The 23,574-nt window shown below is 48.4% G+C and overlaps 1 protein-coding gene across 1 annotated transcript in view; it reads right to left on the bottom strand.

Moving 5' to 3' along the window:
- The window catches only part of USP2 (ubiquitin specific peptidase 2), a 77,245-nt gene extending 57,750 nt beyond the window's left edge, over positions 1–19,495 (bottom strand). Inside the window, exons 1-2 of the mRNA XM_053366731.1 lie at positions 19,356–19,495; positions 16,072–16,143 (exon numbers count right to left, since the gene is read on the bottom strand). Coding sequence (XP_053222706.1) covers positions 16,072–16,081 — 10 coding nt within the window. The 5' untranslated portion in view covers positions 16,082–16,143; positions 19,356–19,495. The remainder of the gene's footprint in view (positions 1–16,071; positions 16,144–19,355) is intronic.
- Between the last annotated feature and the right edge of the window lie 4,079 nt (positions 19,496–23,574).

The raw sequence follows: 23,574 nt of genomic DNA, 5'->3' as shown, positions 1-23,574 counted from the left end.
AATAAATAATACCCAAAGCGTACGCATGCCCTGCACTAAAACAAGTTATCCATTAACAAGATGGCTCAGTCTCAGTTTCACATGTGTAAAATGGGAAGAAAACACAACTTTTAAAAATTAGGAATAAGGCTTTGGCACAAGGGAACACAGCTGTGTTTGCAAACTTTTTTCTTTTTTAAAAAGAAATTGATATAAGCTACAGCAGAATAAAGTGGCAGAGTGGGGAGTTATTTAGGTTGCACGAAACCCCACAACTTTCCACAATACTGCTTGGTTTTAGGCAGATGATCTAACAGATTTCAATAATAATAATAACAACAACAATAATTTGACTCAGCTTTGGTTTGGGACATGGCTTTTAACGGAAGAACTGCAAGAGGCAAAATTATCCCAGAGCATGTGCAGAGTGCCTTTCCCTCATCATTCAGAAAGTGAAACCAAAAGCCTCCTCTCAACCCTGCCCTGCAAAAGACGTCACAAACACCTCAGCAGCAGCAGCAGCAGTGCAATTAGGTAATTTTAGAACCTGGACTTAATGAGTTGCATTCAACATTAATCATACTCAGAGTAGAACTACTAAAATTAAATGACTTAAATTAGTCATGTCCATTAATTTCAATAGGCCTACACGGAGTACACATGACAAATGCTGAATACAACCCAAAGGGGTTTTGTTAAGATGATAATTGGCAAAGCTGGCTTTCCACACTTTGACGTGAGTGAATTAATCAACATAGGCTATGTACATACCATAAACATACTTATAGCACATTCCTATCCCTCAACTCCCTGGGAACCATAGTCAGTGCTGGGAACTGTAGTTCTGTGATGGGAAAACTTAAGTTGCCAGCATTCTTTTTTTTTGTTTGTTTAGGAGAGAGGGGTAATGCGCTTTCAATGTACACTGTGTACACAGCCAATGCTGATTACTTCACTCATTTCAAAGCGTGGCAAAGCCAGGCTGGCTCAGTTTTGGGGGGGTTGGGTTGGGGGGAGCTCTCCTGCTCATTCCTTTCAGTGAGGTCCTGTCCTTCTGCCCCGAAGTCTTGCCCTGACGGCGCAGCTGCCTCTAGGGTTACAACCGAAGCTCTCTTGAGCTGAAGGGAATAAAGTCCAAGCAGACAGGAGCCCTTTCCTTCGGCAGCTAAAGGGATAAAAGCGGCAAGTGTACAAAAAATAAAAACATCCGTCCGCAACGGGTCAAGTGCGCAAGTGCTCAAGCGGGGCTTTAAATGGTGGCTTCATCGGATCCCACCACTAAGAGCCACAGGTGGGAGCCATGGCCCAGAACTTGCAGCTGAACAGAGGAGAAAGACTTCCCAAGTCTTACGTACCTTAGTGGGACTTGGCTCTCCAATGAGGAGGAGAAAGAAGCTGTCGTCGTCCCAAACAGACACGCTGAGAGGGTTTTTTGGGGGGGAGGGAAATAGTCTGGTCAACTTGAGGGGCAGGTGCTGTTCTGCTACACCCCTTGAGCCCAGAAGCACCAACCGCCCCCCCCCAGGGGGAAGCAGGAAACTTTGGGGTGGCCAGAGGGGGGTCCTTGCAGTTTGCCCTGGCGTTTCTCCAAGGCTAGCCGCCTGTTGGTGTCTCCCTCCCAACTTCTCCTTCCTTTTTTACTTTCGAGTTGGACAGCTCTCACAGGGCTGAGAGTCGCTGGTTGCTGGGGAAACAGCCCTCTTTTTCAAAGGCCTTTCAAGATGCCCAGCGTAAACTCTGGGCTTGGCCGGCTGCCCATGGCTAGGAGCCAGGCAGCAGGGAAACAGGCAGCCGAGGGAAATGTGCTCCGGGGAGAGGAACCAGCCGCATGGCTTTGGGGCTTGCAAACTCCCTTCCAGAGGGTACTGCTGGGCAGTAGAGGCCGGCCCCTTAGAGGAAATGGGGCAGTGCCCCACCAACTGGCCTTGGCTGACCCCCAATCTGCCTGCTTCTTTACTTACAACCCATGCAGGGGTTGGTACTGCCTGCCACCTTCCTCCTCTCCCTCCTGAATCTCAGGGTTTCCCCTTGCAGAACTCGGCAGAGAGGAAGATGGGGACAAAACTAGGATTTGTTGGCTCTGTCTTCACCTAGGCCTCACCTGCAGCCTCATGCCCCTTTAAACAGCCATAGTGTGACTCATTAAACACGTTGGCGATTGATATACACTGAATAATAAATTAAACATTCTTTATCAACCTTCTGAGAAAAACACAAAACATTAAACAAAGCCACAGAGACTTGAAAACTACCCAACCTAAGATGAACTTATAATGTCTGGTTTCAATAGATTTTTCAAATGCTTAACTCAGTCTTTTAGGTAAGTTCATGAAGATACCAACAAAAGGTCAGTTCGGTGTTATTCACAATACTGAGAGATGCTAGTGGAGTTGGAGATGGATGTTAATAAAGTTGTAGACGACAGGGTGCCGGCGTTTTGCACCTGTTTCGCCCTGGCAGTCCAAGTAATCAAAAGGCCGCTGTTCGCCCCTGATGGGGCCCTTTTACTGGGGCTTGCAGGTAGCACACTCCCAAGATAGTTTTCTGGGCTTCTTCAGTGGTCTAATCTCTTGATACGTATATTGATATTCAATCTTAAAGAGAATACTCTTTCTCATAGCTGTCAACTTACAGATTTGAAAATAAGGGACCAGCAGCCTTGAAAATAAGGGATCAGCAGCCAAAATAAGGGATTTTCCGGGCACAGGTATGTTCAACTTCTGAGCCCCTCCGAGCCAAAGGCAGAAAGCCCAGCCAGCAGCCAAACGAAGCCTCAAGCGGTGGTTCCCACAGCGCAGCAACCCGGCAAAGGGGATGCAGCAAGGAAAACCACCGTCACCTCTCCGCTGGGAAGCACTGAGCAAAGGCGAGTCCCCAGGCAACGCTGCCGATTTGATCGACACAAGGCATGCAAGCTCCACCCCCCAGTCGTTCTTAGACTCCTTATTGGGTGAGCAACGCAGCCAAGCAACATAGTTGGAGCCTCCCTCCTCCCTGGCCGGCAGGGAGGGAGGGAGGGAGGGAGGGAGGGGAGCTGCATCCTTTGAAACCCAGGAAATTTAAGGGACATCATCAATAAGGGACAGCAGCGGGACATGGCGCTGGGATAAGGGAGTTTCCCGCCAAGTAAGGGATGGTTGACAGCTATGCTCTTTCTTGGCTTAAGCTTAAGAGACTGGTTTGCTTAGCATTTGTCTACCTTTAAACAGCCATGGCTTCCCCCAAAGAATCATGGGAACTATATGGCGAGAGTCATTAGGATGCCCCTATTCTCCTCACAGAGCTACAGTTCCCAGAATTCCATGGGAAGGGGGATTGATTGCTAAACCACTCCGGGAACAGTAGCTCTGTGGGCGGGGGGGGGGGGATAGGGGCATTTTAACAACTCTCAGCACCCTTAACAAACCTTTCCCAGCTCTTTCCACCCCACTTTTGCGCAGAATCCCCTCTTCTACACAAGTATCTTTAAACAGAAGGTACAGAAGTCCCATTCTCCTCCTCCTTTACAGCCCCTCTCTTCTGAAAATACCTTAAAATGGGGGATCTGTTTGCTGTCTCTGCTGATTTCTTAGACCTTATGTGTGTATTTTAAAGCATTTATATACCACTCAGTATATCAATAATATCTAAGTGGGTTGCTTGCCACCTGAGTGAAAGTATGCGGAACACCACAGACTGGAAAGACAACCTGGGAAACTCCATGCAGAGAGAAATCAGGAGCAAAGGCACCACAGCCTCCCAGGCTCACCTAAGGCCTAATGTGCTCTATACATTTAAACCAGCACCATGGCACTTTAAACAGTCATGGCTTCCCCCTAAAAGTCCTGGGGACTGCAGTTTGCTAAGGGCCCTGAGAGTTGTTAGAGGAGTCCTCAATTCTCACAGAGCTACAATTCCTGGAGCATTTTAATGGTCAATCGCTCTTACTCAGGGAACAATCCCAGGGAACTCTGGGAACTATAGTTCTGCGATGGGAGAAGGGGGGTCTCCAAAACAACTCTCAGCACCCGAGGCAAACCACAGTTCCCAGGATTCTTTGCCTGTGTAAAGTAGCATGATACTGCTTTGAACCTGCAACACAGATGGGGCCTAAATGATCTCCTCTCCAAGTGCATCAAAGTTGGATTCCCATGTTCACTTGCCACGCTGAAGCTTCGTAACAAGTTTTAGCACGGCAGCGTATCTACACAAGACCTTGGCCAATGGAGTTAGTGCTGGATTGTTCCAGAAACTCTGTGGGCCACTGGAAAACCATCACAGGAACAAACCGCAACGCCGTGGCCAGAACACTACAGATGCCAGAGAAGACAACCATCACTTCATCCTGCAGAGTCATCTCCAGGCTACCAATCACTGTTCACTCCAAACAGGCCCCATTTGGCCCCAGAGGCCCAACCTGAAAAAGTCTCGTGCTACCTCGAGTCCTGCAACTCCACCTGAGCACTCCACGGCCCTGCCAGCGCACAGAGTTTTGACTGAACAACTCAAGTCTGAAATGGCATCATGCAACCCCCCCATGGATGCTGTAGTGATGAGGCAGGTGCCCTCCGCCATCATCAAAGGAAGTAGGGAGGGAGCTCTTCCCACAGGACAGAAATCCTTTGTGGGTCCAAACAATGCTCAGCACATCTATCCTGCGAAAATCCAAGGTCTCTTTGAGACCTTTTACCTCTGCAACATTTTGGACCTCTCGCTCTGGAGCATCGCCCGCTCGACTCTCAAAGAGATAAATTTGTCTTAACCACACACAGACACCCACACCCTCGCCTGCCACTGCCCTCCTGCAGTCAACAGGCTGGCCCTGGCAAGGGAAAATAAAGGGCCTGCAAGGATATAAATTACCGTTTGTGTCCCTGGGGGTCATGTCTTCTTTCCTAGCTGTGAAAGGCAGCTGCTTCTGGGGTGGAACACGCTCTAACCGATCGTTAGCAGTAGAATGAGAACAGGTTTTGCCAGGAGAATCGCCAAGGCAGGATATAATTAAGTGGGATGGAATTTGGCACGCGCAGCCCAGCCGACACCTCAGAGCTCAACGCCGGCGCGTCACTATCTTAAGTGATTCCAGTGAAATCATATGTTTAGTTTTGTGCAACGAGAAAGCCCAGAGCTCTTTCGCGTGGTTGTGCGTGCGCGCACATGACCGCACGTGGCCAGAAAAGCATCCCTGTGGCTCTTTCTTACAGGGTTGAATAAACAAACAAACAAACAAACGAATAAATAAATAAATAAATAAATGGAAAAGAAAGGCAGGTGCGCAAAAATAAAAACACACAGGTGTCCCAAGGAAGAGCTGGAGCTCAGGGATACATGCAAGTTCTGCTTGCAAAAAGTCCTGGATTGACACTCTGGCATATCCTAGCTATGACCCCAGTTTCAAACGACAGGATGTCACCGGTGGTCAGCATGGAGCAGCCTTTGCCTATGCAGAGGGCAAACATAGGTAAAGGCTGGTGCAGACAGGACTGAGTTGGGATGCACCCACACCAAACATTTAAAGCATACAGTGGAACCCCAGAAGCCGAATGCCTTTGAACTTGAATGTTTCGGCTCCCGAATGATAAAAAACCGGAAGCGATTGTTCTGGTTTTTGAAACATTTTCGGAAGCCAAACATCTGGCACAGCTTCCGATTGGCTACAGGATGCAGAAGCTGTGCCTTGGTTTTCGAACTGTTCCGGGAGTTGAACGGACTCCTGGAATGGATTAAATTCGAAAACCAAGGTAGGCTGTATTTAAAGTTGTGGTTCCTGCATTGCAGGGAGCTGGATGTCCCTTGGCATCCCTTCCAACTCTACCGTTCTATGATTCTACAAAAGCATGGTCTCCACAAGAATCCCGAAGAAAGGTCTGGAAACCAAGCCTTATGAGGAACGGTTGAGGGAGTTGAGTATGTTTAGCCTTGGAAAAGAGGAGACTGAGAGGAGAAATGATAGCTCTCTTCAAATATCTAAAGGACTGTCACATAGAAGATGGAACAAGCTTGCTTCCTCCTGCTCTGGAGGGTAGGACCTGAACCAATGCTTCAAGTTACAAAAAAGGAGATTCCAGCTAAACATCAAGAAGAACTTTCTGATGGTACAGTGGAACAGACTTCCTTGGGAGGTTGTGGACTCTCCTTCCTTGAAGGTTTTTAAGCAGAGGTTGGATGGTCTTTGGTCATGGATGCTTTAGTTGAGATTCCTGCATTGGAAAGGGGTTGGACTGGATGACACTCAGGGTCTCTTCCAACTCTATAATTCTGTAACTTTAGCAACCACAAAGCTACAATTCCAAAAACCTACAGTTCCCAGGGTTCTTGGGGTGGAGGAGGTGGTGTTTATGCAGCCCTAGGTGGTCTGAATGCATGACTTCAGACTTGCTATGTTCCACGATGGCCCCTATGTGACCCACTTATTGAGAGTTCAGTCCAATTTACTTGCAGAGATATTAGGTGACTTCAGTTATTTAACCAGCACTCATTTTGTAGGGAGGTCAGACGATGTTGCATCAAAGCAAATCTCAAAAAGGCCCAATCTTTTGGGAAAGCAGCTGTGCAGGCAGCTAAAACTGCACAACTATGCCTAGGATACATTATCTCGATTTAGTGTGATTTAGTTTGCATTGTATTTGTTTCCATTTTGGATTTTTAAAATTAATTAAATGAATAACAACAACAATAACAACAACAACACGGGAAGCCTGCAACTTATGTGGGGGTAACATTCCAGGGATCGCACCTAAAGCCAAAATCGTGTATAGTCAAAATACATTATGTGCAATGGCAGGTGGGGTTGCTGAAGTCTTTTCCCTTGGAACCCTGCCCCTTTAATTTTTTATAATACTTTGCCCCATGCATAGAGCTGAAAGTGCGCAAATTAAATTTGCGTAAGCTGTGGGCTTACTGTATAGCTGTGAAACGTCAGTTTGCCAGTATGTGATTAAAACCCACCTCCAAAAAAAGTGACGGTCCGGAAGCACCTCAAATTCCTCAGTACGTGCCATACTTTTAAAGTAGCTTCCAAAGAATCCTGGGAACTGTAGTTTTCACCTCACAGAGCTATGATTCCCAGCACCCTTAATAAACTGCAGTTCCCATGATTCTCTGAGGGGAAAGAATGTGCTTTAATATATACGCAGCCTCAGTCTATGTCAGGCATAGGCAAACTCGGCCCTGCAGATGTTTTGGGACTACAACTTCCACCATCCCTAGCTAACAGGACCAGTGGTCAGGGATGATGGGAGTTGTAGTCCCAAAACATCTGCAGGGATAAGTTTGCCTATGCCTGGTCTATGTGCTCCCTATGACACCCTCACAGAAGTCAATGGCTGTATATCCAGTATACAGTGGTACCTCGGGTTACATACGCTTCAGGTTACATACGTTTCAGGTTACAGACTCCGCTAACCCAGAAATAGTACCTTGGGTTAAGAACTTTGCTTCAGGATGAGAACAGAAATCGTGCTCTAGCGGCGCGGCAGCAGCGGGAGGCCCCATTAGCTAAAGTGGTGCTTCAGGTTAAGAACAGTTTCAGGTTAAGAACAGACCTCCGGAACGAATAAAGTACTTAACCCGAGGTACCACTGTATTTAAAGCTCACGACCCCCTTGAAGAATTCTGGGCCCTTGTAATTCCCTTCGCAGAGTTCCGATTCCCAGCTGCCCTTAACAAACCACAGTGCTTGGAATTATTTGACAGAAGCAATGCGCTTCAAATGCGCTTTAAAGGTGCACGAAACCTTCGCCCACGAGAGCAGAGAAAGCCCATCCTAAAAAGCCCAGCCCCCGGCCCCAAACCCTTCCCGTGGGACGCTTACCGTCTGTGACTGCCACGTCTATGAGAGCTTCGTTCCCTGTGATGTTAGAAGCAACTTAGCATCATACCATTGTGGCTGCTCCGGCTGCAGGAAGGAGGGAAGGAGACAGCAGGTGAGACACACACACACACACATGCCTGCATCCCGTGGGAACTCAAGCGCAGGCAAACGGCAGGAGGGAGAGCGTGGCAATACTGAGAAAGTCCCTGAGGGTGGAAGAGGGAACTCGGGCCATTTCCTGGACTTGGCGTGGCTTCTTCTCTCTCCCTTCCTCTCTCTCCCAGGCGTCACCAGGATCAAGGATGCCTGCCACATTTTTGGAGTGCCTCCTCACCTAATGGCTTCAAAGGGCTTGGGAGGTGTTGCGGTTCACCCTGGCCAGGTATGCAATCATCATTCCCACACTGCAGAGGCGAGGAGGATTCGGGAGGCGCTCAAAGGGGAGTGGCCGGTTTGCAACTCCCGCAGCCCATTAGAAGGGAGGGGAAGCCAAGAGCGACTCAACAGGTATAGAGTCCATTGCCTTCCACCATTGGAGGCAATGTGATTCTGAAGACCAGTTGCTGAAAACCAAAGGAGTGCTCAGGGGGCATCTGCCTGGCCACTGTAAGAAGAGGAAGCTGGACCAGACTGGCCCTCTTTGGCCTGACCCAGCAGGGCTCGTCTTAGAATCAAAGAATTGTAGAGTTTGGAAGGGATCTTGGCAATCATTCAGTCGAACCCCTTGCAATGCAGCTGTCCCATACGGGAACCGAACCCGCGACGTCGGTGTCATCAGCCCCATGCTTATGTAACTGTTGGGAAGTGCTGTAGCTCAGAGGTACAACACAAGATTCAATTTCTGGAATCTCCAGGCATGGCTAGGAAAACAACAGCCCTGCTTTAAACTCTGGGCAGCTACTGCCAATCGCTGTAGACAATACTGAGCTAGGTGGACAGGTGTCTGACTTGGCCCATGGCAGCTTCTTACATTCCTTATTAAATCAATCACTACAATAAGAACTAGAATCTTAGAAAGGACTTTCCTCAGCACTAGGTGACCTCAGCTGGACAGCTGTTGTGCTCAGGTCCTGTTCGCAGGTTTCCCATCTGGTTGGCCACCATGAAAACAGGATGCTGGATTTGACGGCTACCCTTACGTTCGTGTTCTTATGAAAGCCCATGTGTGGTAGTGGTTAAAATGTCAGACTGGAACCTGGGGGTAAAGGTAAAGGGACCCCTGACCATTAGGTCCAGTCATGGCCGACTCTGGGGTTGCGGCACTCATCTCGCTTTATTGGCCGAGGGAGCCAGCATATAGCTTCCGGGTTATGTGGCCAGCATGTCTAAGCCGCTTCTGGCAAACCAGAGCAGCGCACAGAAATGCCGTTTACCTTCCCGCCGGAGTGGTACCTATTTATCTACTTGCACTTTGATGTGCTTTTGAACTGCTAGGTTGGCAGGAGCAGGGACTGAGCAACAGGAGCTCAACCTGTCGCAGGGATTCGAACCGCCGACCTTCTGATCGGCAAGTCCTAGGCTCTGTGGTTTAACCCACAGCGTCACCCACGTCCCTTGGAACCTGGGGGACCAGGGTTCAAATCCCTACACTGCCATGAAGCTTAAGGGGTGAACTTAAGGGGCCAGTGGCTGCCTCCCAGCCTAACCTACCTCACAGGGCTGTTGTTGGGGTTAAGTAAGGAGTGGCAGAACCATGCACACCACCCCTAGCTCTTTGGAGAATGCAATGACTAAAAGCGTTCTTCGTCGTACAAGGTTCTCAGCAATGCCTCTGAATAACTCACTCAGGATTTCAAGACTAAGCCATTGGTTTTAAGCTTAACCCAGACTTGAATAGGCCCACTTGGTCGCCTCTCCCAGTTGTGTAATGGTGCATTTTGCTGTGCAGACGTTCTTACTGACAACCACAAACAACTGCCCACCTTCTAAGACTATGCAGGAAGAAGAGGCTTTTGGCAGGTGCAGACATCAGAGCTTCAATATGGCCAGCATGTTTTCTCTGCCACTGCACCCCTGGTCCCAACCTTGTTTAACAGCCTGATGAAGAGCTCTGGTGGACTCAGAAGCTTGCTTGCTATATTCTGACATTTTGATTGGTAACAGTAATAGGACCAGGGGAGCTTCTGTGTTTCTTGAGTGGTACTTGAACCCCTCAGCCATGCATGCTAATATAACCCCCTATCCCTCTGCTTAACAACCTGTTTGATGGGTGTATCTCTGAGAAAGGCTTTTTTTCCCCATGCAGAGGAGTGGCAAATAGCGACATGGAAGATTGCATCACTGGCCCTGCTATGAAATAAGTAATAATGGTGTTTTGGCATCGCTGCATTACACCATTAGCCTCTGCTAAGTAACTATCATCTTCAGCTACCAGGCTTTCTAGAAAAAGAAGGGGGGAAAGGGTTCTATTTTTTTGGAAACACTGCTATGAACAGGAAGAGAGTGATCTTTTGAATGCTTCAGACGATCAACACAGACTCTTGACTTAAACAGGTACTTGAGGGCAGGTTAACCCTTGAGGACTAGTAACTTCCTTTGGTTTATTTGAGAGGGAGGCATAACCAGCCTGGAAACCATCATGAACGGCAGCTATTTATTATTCTACTTAAATGTCGCTTGACTACAATTCCCATCATCCTTGACTATTTGGCCATGCTGGTTGAGACCAATGGGCTACCAGTTCACAACTCCAGGTTTAAAGTAACTCTAAACTATTGCTTATTGTTGAACAGAATCCTGCCTTTCCTACGGCTCCCAAGTAAAAGGACCAGAAACATGGTACGTGTGTGCATTTGTTTTTGTTTTTAACTCATTGTTTTCCCCTACAACTGTCACTACTGAATATGTGGACTGATAACATGAAAGCTTGGTTGCTCTCAAGAACTTCTGGCATGGATGCTAGCTGCAGCTAGGATTTCAGTAGCCCAGCAATGGAAAACCTTGAAAAATCTGCATTTGTCTTTGTGTTATAAGAACTTGAGGACTCTGGCTATTGTGGAGGAAAATAATTCATAAATTGCAGGTCTCCAAAGGGATGAAGAACCCAGAATGCTTCTAAGTCACCTGGTGGGATATTATTTCTTATGCTTCAGACTTAAGATGCCCAGCATTCACCAGGTACACCTGATGGGGAATATGGATGTCTTGAATTATAATGGAGTGTTACTACTCCTTCCTCTTATTATTTTTGGCTTGCTTTGTATAGGGTAGGGTGTAATGAATGCCCTGCTACTGCACCTTTGGGTTGTCAGTAAGTGGTCATTATGCTACAAAAAATAAAAAGAAAGAAAAAGAAGAAATAATCTAGCCAGTTGCTGAAAATGCAAAGCTAGCCACTTTCGGGCTCTTTCAACTCTTCCTGATTCCTCTGGATGGGAGTTTTCACCTCAGCTGTGACTCAAGCGTCACAGATCACGCCTTGGTGGCTGTCCCCTATAATTAAGTGTCCCAGCAAAGGGGTCAATAGTCGAAAAGGCCACTGAGGGTGAGGGAGAAGGATGAAGAGAGAAAGAAAACCTTCAAGATGTTTTCCGTCCTCTGTGATCAGAGAATAGGCTGTTTTCTTCCCCCTTTCTCTTTTCCATAACAGCCTGGAGGGTTTTCTCGGAGGCCCTCTAGTCAGGAGCGCTGTTGTTGTACTGGCATGGCTGTTTTGAAACAACAACAACAACCCTCGCAACGTTTTGACCTGTTGCTGTTTTGAACCAGATATTTAGGGCCGAACTCCACAAGAAGCAGGAGATCCACTATCGGATCTCCCTGAGTGGCTATTTTTAGTGAAAAACAGCTGCGGAGGCAGGCCCCGATTTGGATGGGGCAGCAATAGGGGCTGGAGGAAGTTTATTCCTTTCCCCCTAGTGCTGTTTCCCTGATCTAAACATTTACACCCCGAACCTTGAAGCTGCTATTTACCCCACGGTGTGGGGGGGGGGAGGCTGGACAGGGTAAGAGTTAACTCCCCCTATGCCATTTCACCTGTCTACACTGGCTTACACTCAGGTAACAGGGACACAGGGCTCCCTGAGGTACGCTAGAGACAGTCAGGGCCAACCCAAGACATTTTGTTGCTTGAGGACCAAAGGATGATTCCTTCCCCAATTCCATGCACAAAAGCCCACAAGGCTGGCAACTGAGGCCTCACCAGCCCTATGGCAGGATCATACCACTTTAAACAGCTGTGGCTTCCCCCAAAGGGCACTGGAAACTGTTTAAGGGTGCTTAGAGTTGTCAGGATTCTTCTATTTCCCTTGTAGAGCTATAGTTGCTAGAGTTCCTTGGGAAGAGGGACTGGGTTGTTCAATTGCTCTGCAAACTGTAGCGCCCAGACGAATCTGATTCTGGCTTTAATTTCACGTCTACTCAGTCCTATTGAATTCAACGAGGCTTACTCTCAGGTAAGTGGGGTTAGAACAGGTGTAGGGGGCCTTTGGTCCTCCAGCTGTTGTTGCTGGACTACAACTCCCATCAGTCTTCCCAGAGATGATGGGAATTGTAGTGCAGCACAATCTGGAGAGTCAAATGTTCCCCACATCTGGGTTTGAAGTTCAACTGGACTCTCTCGCAGATAAAAGTCATTACAGACTTTAGAGGCCTGCAGGATAGAAACTGGATGAGGTGAGGGGAGGTGAAGGATTGGGAAGATTCTCAAACCCTGCTTTTGCTGCTGCTTACCATTTGTGCTGTTGCAGCGGCAACGATGTTGATTTATTTGTTTAATATTGTTCACTGCCATTGTGATATTGACTCTTAGCTGCACTGTTTTGGAGGATGATGCAGGAATATATATTCCAGAAGCTGTTGGACTATGACTCCCAACTGACAAATGTCTGTTCTGGCTGGGGCTCGTGGGAGTTGTAGTCCAAAAAAAAAAAAAAACAAAACCTCCAGCCTTTGTGCAAGTTTGTGGAGCAAAGGATTGCTAATAGAATTCTCAGTGCCCTCAGCAAACCGCAGTTCCCAGGATCCTCTGGGAGACGCCATGACAGTTGAACTGCTATAGAACTGACTCAAATATCTGGCCTAGTTCTTTGCAAAGGACGGCGATGAAACCCCAGCAATGGAAAACCTTGCTGCCAAGCTCAAGACAACTTGAGCCAGCACACAGCACTCTGCACATGCCTAGAGTACACTCCAAGGAGAGCATGCTACAGACCTTTATGGTCATGGCATACACTCTAGGGTTGGCATTAAAAACAGGTTTCTGTGCACTAGGAGAGTAGGGCCAAGTGGCTAAGACTGGAGCTGGGATCAACTGAAGGGAGAAGGACAAAGAAATGGTTTGCCCAACATGAGATAGATAGCTGGCATAGGAAAATGCCTTATACCGCATTTGCCCAACTGCTGCCATCTACCAGCATTCTTGGCTGGTCCATTAGGGCAAATGGGGCACTTGCCCTATTTGCCCTCAGCTGCTTCCTTACAGCCAATCTGGCTGTCACCTTCCTCCACCTGAGCCTCAATGTTCTCCTAGCGAGGAGGAGGAGGATGGGAACAAAACTAGGCTGTGTTTCACATTGCATTTGTACACACTGGGGGCGGAGGTGTCTTCACTCGAAGCACATGACCCGATTCGTTTCCTGTGAAACACCCCACACCCCACCTGAACTCCGATTCAGTGAAGCTGCCTGCTGCTCATGCGCAATTGTTGTTTCACCTGCGCATGCTTCATCTCAAAGGCTTTAGTTTTCAGATTGGATGGAGGCTGGTTTGAGGGACAACACATCAATCAGCAGCCTTTCTCAAGAAACTACAGGATGAGGCGGATTGTGGCCAAAGTTATGCGTACACAGCTTCAAACACAAGTGGCAAGAGCTTACTGGAGTCAGAGTAAATGGTAATATTGGCTCTGGCTTCACCTTCTCTTGGCCTCCTTGCCTTCTGCCATAGTGATCCTGATAGGCACCAGCAACCATCCAGTGACTTTCAACCCTGGGTCCCCGGATATTGTTGGACTACAACTCCCATCACCCCTCACTGCTGACTAAACTGGCTGGGGATGATGGGAGTTGTAGTCCCAACAGTGTATGAGGACTAGGGCTGGGCGATATATCGTCCAAAACCGGTTTGAAGCCCCTATCGTGATATCGGTTTCATGACTGTTGACCTGGCAATACATTGCAAATCATGATGTGTGTTTGTGTGCTATGCAAAAATCACACTGTTGGAAAAACCATGCCTCTACATACATCCTTATTTCAGACATAGGTAAAGGTAAAGGGACCCCTGACCATTAGGTCCAGTCGTGACCGACTCTGGGGTTGCGGCGCTCATCTCGCTTTATTGGCCGAGGGAGCCGGTGTACAGCTTCCGGGTCATGTAGCCAGTATGACTAAGCCACTTCTGGCGAACCAGAGCAGCACACGGAAACGCCGTTTACCTTCCCACCATAGTGGTACCTATTTATCTACTTGCACTTTGACATGCTTTTGAACTGCTAGGTTGGCAGGAGCAGGGACCGAGCAATGGGAGCTCACCCCATAGCGGGGATTCGAACCGCCGACCTTCTGATCGGCAAGTCCTAGGCTCTGTGGTTTAACCCACAGCGCCACCTGCGTCCCTTTTTCAGACATATATCAGTATATATCCAATATATATACCAGATATCGCCCAGCCCTATTTGGGACCCAAAATAGCAGAGAGAGAAATCTCTCCCATCACGTGACACCTTTTAAACGAGAGACTGATCCCGGGACCTTCTATGTGCTGAATTATGGCCCCTCCCCTATCCTATCCATCTGGTCCAATACAGTCTACTCTGACTGACAGCGGCATCTTTTGTCTTTTCATTCAACTGCTACTTGATCCTTTTTTTAAATTGGGAGATGCCAGGGACTGGATCTGGCACCGTCCGCAACACCAAACGGGCACTCTCCCTACAGAACAATGGCCTCTACGCAAAAATTTAAAGCCATAGCCATTCCTCCCAACCACCACCTCCAAAGCACAAGAGTCCCTCACTTTCTCTGCACAACCACTGCCTCCCACTGACCACCAGGACACCAAGGAAATTTGCAGCTGGGCTCTTTAAGGTTTTGGGGGCCTCGGCCATCTAAGGTCAGAGAGAATCACCAGCTTCTGAGCTTTCTGCCGGCAGCGGGCATTTTCTTTTTGCCAAGCGTATACCAGGGGCACGTCACGACCCTTCTCTGCATTGCAGCAAATTTCAGCAACACCCCCAAGCAGACTGGATTTCCATCAAACACCCCAACACCCCACTGCTTCCTGGGTGTGCTGACTTAAAGGAGCGAGCCTCACAAACTTAACTTTGCAATGACAGGGGAACCGACAGCCTCAGGAAGTGGTGGACTCGCCTTCCTTGGAGGCTGGATGGCCACCAATCAGGAATTCTTAATCTGTGATTCTTGCGTTGCAAGGGGTAGGACTAGATGGCCTCGGGGTCCCTTCCAACTCTACAATTCGGTGAATTCCATGACACCAATTCCTGCATTTTAATGCCCCAGCATACACCCTCCTGAAGTTACGACTTCAGCCCAGGTCAAAAGCATGGACATTATAAATGCAGCGGAAACAGGCAGGAAGGGGGGAATGGACTCTGCAACCAGTGGTTCAGAACAGAGGCTGACCAGGCCATGCAGTCTGCTGAGACCCTACTATGCCTTGATCTCCCATAAAGCAACAACCAACTGCTAGCCCAACTAGCTTGCTGTGGACCAGTGTTTCCCAAAGTCTGGTGAGCAATAGAGTTCCACAACATCTGGAGGGCACCACATCATAGCTGTCAACGTTTCCCTTTTTTAAAGGGGAATTCCCTTATTCTGAATAGGATTCCTTGCAAGAAGAGGGAAAAATTGACAGGTATGCACCACATTGGCGATCGCTGCTCTTGACACAGCTGCCTGCCTGCTACCTTTCTGCTCTGCCTGAAATAAAACATTTTGCACATGCTAATAATAATAATAATTTATTTATACCCCACCCATCTGGATGGGTTTCCCCAGCCACTCTGGCCAGCTCCCAACAGAATATTAAAAACACGATAAAACATCAAACATTAAAAACTTCCCTAAAGTTTGCCAATTCCTACAAACACCTATAACCGGTCCGAAATAAAGAGGTTTATTAAAGTTTTTTAAATAATAATAATAATAAACCCCACACTTTGGATTGCTTAACAACTGCATTAAGCACACTGGGAGAGTAATTTGAGTAAACGCATAAAACTCCCATCCCCACAAAGCATCTCAGCCTAGGAAGAAACAGAGTTGTTTTGGACTTGGTCGAGCTATTTAAGGGTCCCTCTTTAAACAGCCCTCCAGCCTTCCGCCCCGGTTTGTACCCACCTGTGCGCATGGAACAACGGGCCTGAGAAGTAGTGGCATGGGGCTCAGTTCTGTCTCCGCAAGGTGCTTTTTCTGCGGCAGGATCGGGTGGAGAGAAAAAAAGGTAGGTTACAGAGCCAGTAGGTACTAACCTGTTTCTGAAAGTCAGATTTGTGGGGGATTTCTAGTTGTGTTTTTTGAAAGTTAAAGAGAGGTGGGAGGGCGGAGATCTCAACAAGCAGCTCAACTTCTCCGGCACAGAATGAACTCGAATGCCTTTCAGTAGTGGTGTAGTCCACAGCAGAAATTCACAGCTCAGGTTACCAGCCAGATAAATATAGTGTCTTATCTGACCTCACAGGATGGCTGGAGCACTCTCACATTCCAGCGTGGGGAGACTTAAAGGGGAAGTGCAGGAGGGGCCCAGCCAGGCAGGGAGGGGGGCTCATCTCTGATAGAAAAGTGGGGGGCGGATGGGCCGACAGGACTAGACTTTGTGGTGAGAGGAAGGAAGAGGGCACTGGGGATAGGAAGTGAATAAGATGTTGCAAGAAAGAGAACTAAGGTGAACAGAAGGATATGATTGGAGAGGAATGGCTGAGAAACAGGAATCTTCCCAGTCTGGTCAAGCTAATTTATAAGGACAAGAAGCTAACCCATCCCTTTTAAAAAACAAACAAACTGTTATTCACTGAGTGCTGCAAACTGCCCTCAATATCAGTTTTTGGAGCGGCTCGTGCTGTTCATTTTAAGCGTTATTTTGGTACGCACACAGCCTCTTGCTGTTTTGTTTTCCTTAAAAGCACCTGTAAAACAATCATTGGAATTATTATTATAATAACTCCAAGTTCATATGAGGAAGTGAGCAGCAGACGCACAAGAGCCTTAATGAACCGGCGTGACCCCCTTAGGCGTAGATAGTATCTCTCAGCCTCAGTTCCGTCATCTGTGAAATGGGAACATTAGCACAACCTGCCTAGCAGCGTGACGGGCATTGTCGCAATGACAGATGGGAGATGGAAACGGGCGTTACAATGTCCTGAACTCTGGGAGCAGAAATCTAGGGCAATCAACCAACACGCGTCCCATTGGGTAAAGGAGCTGCAGGGTGTCACAGGTTAAAGGAAGGAAAAAAGGGGATGCTTTTAACTCACTTGGAACCGTTTTTCAGAGGGATGAGAGGCTCCCCCCCCGGGAAAGTCTTTAGAGAAGGACTTAGGGCAGGCTGGGCCAGCCAGGGGCACCTCCAGATTCTGCTGTACTACAACTCCCATCAGCCCCAGCAGATGTAGCGCAGCAGCATTGTTTGGAGGGCCCCAGCTGGAGGACGCCCTAAGATGCAAACAAATCCACATAGCAACACAACACAAGAGAGTCACCCTCTGGGAGGCGGAGCCACGGCTTGGGCTGGCTGCCCCAGGGCTTATTCCAGGCACTGACTCAGCCTGCAATAACAGGGAGAGATTCCTCAACACCAGCTTCATCATTCCTGGTGTTAACAACAGCTCCGGCTTCTCGGTCACATGCACTGCAGCGCAGACAGAGAGGCCTGGCAGGGCTCAAAAGGGCTTGAGGCTGCTGCTGAATTTCCTTAGGGGAAACCAAATTTTTGCCCCAAGAGCTCCAGCAAGCAGCTAATAGAGAATGCTGCCTTGCCCGGTGAGGATCCGCAATAGATGTTTACTGACATCCCAGAGCTGGAGTCTGGCGATGGAGGTTAAGCCAAACTGTCTTTCACCATCTGGCTGACCATGCGCAGCTCTCCGGAGTACAGGGAGCAATCGGGTGAGCCACCACCAACAATAAAGGTAAAGGGACCCCTGGCCATTAGGTCCAGTTGTGACCGACTCTGGGGTTGCGGCGCCCATCTCGCTTTATTGGCCGAGGGAGCCGGCGTACAGCTTCCGGGTCATGTGGCCAGCATGTCTAAGCCGCTTCTGGCGAACCAGAGCAGCACACGGAAACGCCGTTTACCTTCCCACCGGAGTAGTACCTATTTATCTACTTGCACTTTGACATGCTTTTGAACTGCTAGGTTGGCAGGAGCAGGGACCAAACAACGGGAGCTCACCCCGTCGCGGGGATTCGAACCGCCGACCTTCTGATCGGCAAGTCCTAGGCTCTGTGGTTTAACCCACAGCGCCACCCACGTCCCACCACCAACAATACCTTTCTTCAAAAAAGACAAAACTGAGTTCAATTTAAACTCCTAGGATGCATTAAAGACAACCTCTAGAACTTGCAGCATGCAAGGAGTTGGGGAAAGAGTATACACACTGGATGGAAGGGGACAAACTCGTTCCTTCTCCTGATGCACTTGTTTTATTATTACATTTATATTCCACTTTTTGTCCAGGATGGTTAGTCTCTCTGTTATCTCCCTGTCATCCTCACAAACATGAAAGGTAGGCAAGGCTAGGAGTTGATGGTGGGCATCACAGCCCAGTGGGGATTTGAAGCCCCGTCTCCCCCAAGTCTTGGCCTGAGATTCTGTTAAGTGACTCCCTGCAGCTCTTTAATCTCAAGGTTGTGGGTTCGAGTCCCACGCTGGGCAAAAGATTCCTGCATTGAAGAGGGGCTGGACTAAATGGTGCTCATGGTCCCTCTTCCAGCTCTACAATTCTATGCAATGAATCTGAAAGGCAGCTGGATAAATAGACAATTAAGTTTCACCTCTCCACAGAAATTATGCAAAAGCAAATCAAAATGAAGGCTCAATTTAAAAAAATAATTGCCTGGAAGTGACTAGCAAGAGAGAAATGAAGAGTAGTGTTCTGTGATGCTTCTGAGCATGTGCAGAGAGCCTTTTCCAGACCACCTCGGTGGGTGCAGTCTGTCGACATACACAATCAAGAGTCCTTACCCTGGAGAAGGGCCTTTCACATATGGGACTGGACCACGCTATCTTAGACCCTAAACTTGATACTATTATTAATAATAATGATGGTGATAGCGGCTTCTAATCTCTATGCCGGTTGGCTACCTCCCCTCCCCACGTACTTTCATTTAATCCGCCAGAGCGTAACCTGGGATAGCTCTGGATTCTTGGATGAGATGGGAGCTAGTAACTTGGGAAAAGGCGAACGCGCGTCGGGGAAGGCTACCGTAACGGCACAAGAGTTTCTCCAAGCCACGGATATACACACCCGGCCCCGATGCTTCGCCACGCCTTCAATCGCGAGGAGGGGCCCAACTCCGGAGTTGCCGCGGGGGGCGGGCGTCTCTAACCCGGGCGAAGGGAAGCGCCTCCCCCGCCCCGCCTGCCCGTGGTTAGGGGTGGGGATCGGGGCGCGCCCCGCACTCACCTGGCTCTCTCCTGGGGGGACGAGCCGAACCCGCCCGGCTCCATGGAGCCGCTCTCCCAGCCACCAGCACCTGATGTCACAATCCGGGCGCAGCTGACGCACCGCGGGGCCAGAAGCGACACACGCGTCCCGGAGAGCGCCGCGGGGCGGCGCGCGCGGAGAAGGGAGAAGGCAGGAACCGGGAGCCGGAGAGAGGGAAGGAACGGAGCAGGGGGACCCAAGCTTAGGGCTTTTCCGGAGCTGGCTGCAGTAGCTGCACGCGAGCTAGAAATGCACTCTGCACGCGCTCAGAAAACGCGCAACTCCTTATTACTTTAATAGCACGCCTTTCTCCCAGTGCAGGACCCCTAGCGGCTCACGGCGTAAATAAACTAAAAAAACACACAGAACATATATATTGAAAATGTAGGTCACCCTGTTTAAGAGCAGCACCCCCTTGAAAGCACAAAAAAGTGTTTTGCTGTTTGCTTTCGAAACGAGTAATCTCTTAAGCTTTTCGCGGTTTTTTGTTTTCTTTTACAACGGCATAGCAAGCGACCCGCCTCCTTCTGAATAAAGCTGCAGTCCCGTTGTTTTTTTATGGATCGGGTGCGCTGCTGGCCATTTATGCACACGCGTAGTGGCAACGACTCGCAACCTGATGGCGCGAACACTTTCCTGGGGAAGTAAATAAACCCGCATTAAACTAAGCCGGGATACCGCCTGGCCACGTGGGCGAGCTCGCCACGCGTATATAAAGCTTCCTTGGCCTTTGGCGAAGTTAGCGGTTCTGTGGAAATAAGCCATGGCGCAGGAAGGGCGGGGGGCGGATCGTGAGCGGAGGAAAGCGTCCTTACCGCTCCATCCTATATGTGCGTTTCCTCGGAAGTAAAGGCCGCTGTGTTCAACTTTGGATCGGTGTATCAGCTTTGGAAGATCGAACTACTCCGCAGCAGATTGTTGGAGTGAACTTTGTCGACAGGGAGGTTCTGGAGTTCAGGCCCGGACTGGAAAGCAGCCTCTCGCATCTGCTGCTTGTTTAAAAGGAGATCTTGAAATGCACTCCCTTAAAAAAACAACACCCCGCTAAAAGTGCCAGATTTATTATTGCAGTTTTTGTATGGTTGGTATTCATTTTTCACAGTGGCCTAGCATGCAAAAACGAATTAAGTGGCTGCAGGTGTTTATATCTTCCGGCAGGACATGAAATGGCGGGAGAAGCTACAGCTTCCTGTTAACTATGCATGATATGCAGAGATAAATTGGGGCTGGTAGAAAGGTTTGCCAAGCTGCCTTCTGCTCACCCTTGAAAGACAATAGCAGCTCGACCTCATTCAAGGCATCTGAAAGCCAAACACTGATCTAATAATCGGACTCCATACCAGATGCGGAATTCAACAACCTAAGGATTTATTGTGTGCAGACAGAACATCCAAGGGATGTGCAAATAACAACACGCAGGAATCTACTTGTTCATTTGAAGCAGCATAACAAAAATTTAACACATTAACAACTTATTTTGCATTTTCAGTTGCTGGGGGTGTAAATATTGGAACCTTCCTTTAAAAAAATAAATGGTGCTATGTACGGGGTGTTAGAAAACTCCTCTCCTAGCAAGAGCAGTGTCTACATTAAAGTGCTGTTCAAGGTCTATGGGATGTAGGGGCATTTTGTGTGCCCGTAGCCTGGGATGGGGAAGAAATTTGACTGATTGCATTTAAAGACAAATCTGTCAAATTCACACTTTCTGAAACAGCCTTAGTAAAACTGAAGCACAGCCATTGAGGTTGGCTCTTATCCGATCTATTGCAGTGCAGTTTTCCAGCCAAACCATGTTTATGAAAATGCCTACGTTAGTGAAAAAAGCCATACATAAAATGCATTGTTTTAGGGTAAGTTGCTTGCAAGAATGTGTACGTTAGTCAAAACTGCATGCAAAAAACCAAGCTGTTTAAGGAGAAATTTATGCTAAAAATGGAGAAGGACTTCCAGGAGGATTTTTGCTTTTTGAAATTGCTGCAAAATGTAGACAAATTCAGACTGGCAAAATGGTAATTTGGTTTGGCCCAGATGATTGCCTTCTCAGACCGCTAGATGGCAGTGCAAGGCAGCCCTTTGCAGTAATGTTTTCTATCTGTGGGGAGGACTTCAGTGCTAAAGGTGGATCTCTCTGGTGAAATCTAGGAATTGGAAAGGCACGTGGTCATCTGGAGAGGGCACTGGAGGTGAAAGGCAAACTCCCACCCCTCTTCGCATACTCCATTCTAAATCATAGTTGTGGCGTCCCCTATGGCACTTGGAGGCTTGGCGCCCAGCGCAACTGAATGGGTTGTGCTCCCCTAAATCCATCTCTGCCCCCCTAATCCTCGCCTGCTTACCAGTAGTTTGATTTGCAGATTTGCAGACGTCAGCTGGCAAAACTGTACATTCTAATCCATTATCAGTAAGGCCAGCTTCAGGTATGCAAGGGTGTGGCCTAAATGGCCATTGCAAAATGTGATTTTTTTGCTGCAAAATTATTGCAAAACTTTGGCACTGGTTGGGATGAAATTGGACCATGTTGGATTTTTGGATGTTAACTACAGACACCTGTTTGATGTATCAATGACTGTTGGGCAAGGCACTAAAAAAATGCAGGTTTCGTATTGCAAAATGCTGCAAAGCAACTGCGAAACATTGGCACCGGTTTGAAGGGGATCCAGAATTGTGGGATTTGTAGTTAATGAAGCTCACAAAGTGTCGCAGGTCCACACCATCGTTGGAAACACCAGTGCAGAAAATGCAAATGGCTGTTGATTAAATACTGAGGGGACAGTGCCTATTGGTTTTTCTTGTCATCAGGGCTACCAGTCAGGTTGGCATGGGGAAATTTTGGCCCTCCAGATGTTGCTGAACTACAACTCCCATTGGCCTGAGGCAGCATGGCCAATGGTTGAGGCTGAAGGGAGTTGTAGTTCAGCAACCTCTGGAGCGCCATAGGTTCTCCACACCTTCATTAGAGCAAGGGTGGCTGAAACCTTGGCAATTGATTTGCCCAGTCCCCACCCCTCCCTGCACATTTTTCTGGACCCCAGGAGCTCACCAATTTGGAGGCAGCATATGTTTGCAGACAGCCACCACACCCACTGGTGACTGGGAGCGGCCGCCAAGACCATATAACACCGGTCTTGAAAGACCTACATTGGCTCCCAGTACGTTTCCAAGCACAATTCAAAGTGTTGGTGCTGACCTTTAAAGCCCTAAACGGCCTCGGTCCAAAATACCTGAAGGAGCGTCTCCACCTCCATCGTTCTGCCCGGACACTGAGGTCCAGCGCTGAGGGCCTTCTGGTGGTTCCCTCGCTGCGAGAAACAAAGCTACAGGGAACCAGGCAGAGGGCCTTCTCGGTAGTGGCACCCGCCCTGTGGAACGCCCTCCCACCAGATGTCAAAGAGAAAAATAACTACCAAACTTTTAGAAAACATCTGAAGGCAGCCCTGTTTAGGGAAGCTTAATAGGTTATTGTATTTTAGTGTTTTGTTGGAAGCTGCCCAGAGTGGCTGGGGAAACCCAGCCAGATGGGCGGGGTATAAATAATAAATTATTATTATTATTATTATTATTATTATTATTATTATTATTATTATTACTGCTATTGTGGGGTCCCTTAGGTCAATCCTACTTGCAACAGAGGCTGGCAGATACCGGTAGTTAGGAGATATTATATCCCATGCAGACAAGTAACTTGTATCTGATGAAGACAACCAGGCAATGCCAAGGTCTGTTGGCCCCAGAAAAGACTCGCATCAGATGAGGAATTCAACAATCTAAGGTTTTATTGTGTGCAGACAGATTTTTTTTCCTTTGACATAATTTTCTTTGACAATAAGCTGTGGAAAACACGCTACAAATGTTCACAAAACAAGACTAGGACAATGAGCAGTGTTGGGCTCTGCCTCCCCCCTTCCCCCCGTCAGATTTCCAATCCTCAGCTGATGAATTGCAGTTAAAAATCAAGTCTGGCTGGGCAAAAGACGGTTCTGGAGAAGCTACCTGAGCAGTAAAATCGGGGGAGACAAGCCAAAGGCATCAGCTTGGGAGGGTCAAGGAGCAGGCCTTAGCCTAGCACAATGGCAGGGGCTGATGAGAGGTTGGGCACTGCCTGGGTCTGGTAAGTGCGGAGCGAGGCTGGATAGGGCACCAGGTTGGTGTGGGCAGGACAGAAGCAAGGAAAGGGGCCAGTTCATAACCACCTATGGAA

This window comes from Podarcis raffonei, chromosome 15 (genome assembly GCF_027172205.1).
Source record: "Podarcis raffonei isolate rPodRaf1 chromosome 15, rPodRaf1.pri, whole genome shotgun sequence".
Classification (NCBI taxonomy): Eukaryota; Metazoa; Chordata; class Lepidosauria; order Squamata; family Lacertidae; genus Podarcis; species Podarcis raffonei.
Note: the sequence above shows the minus strand (reverse complement) of the source record. Positions and strands in the feature narration are given on the sequence as shown.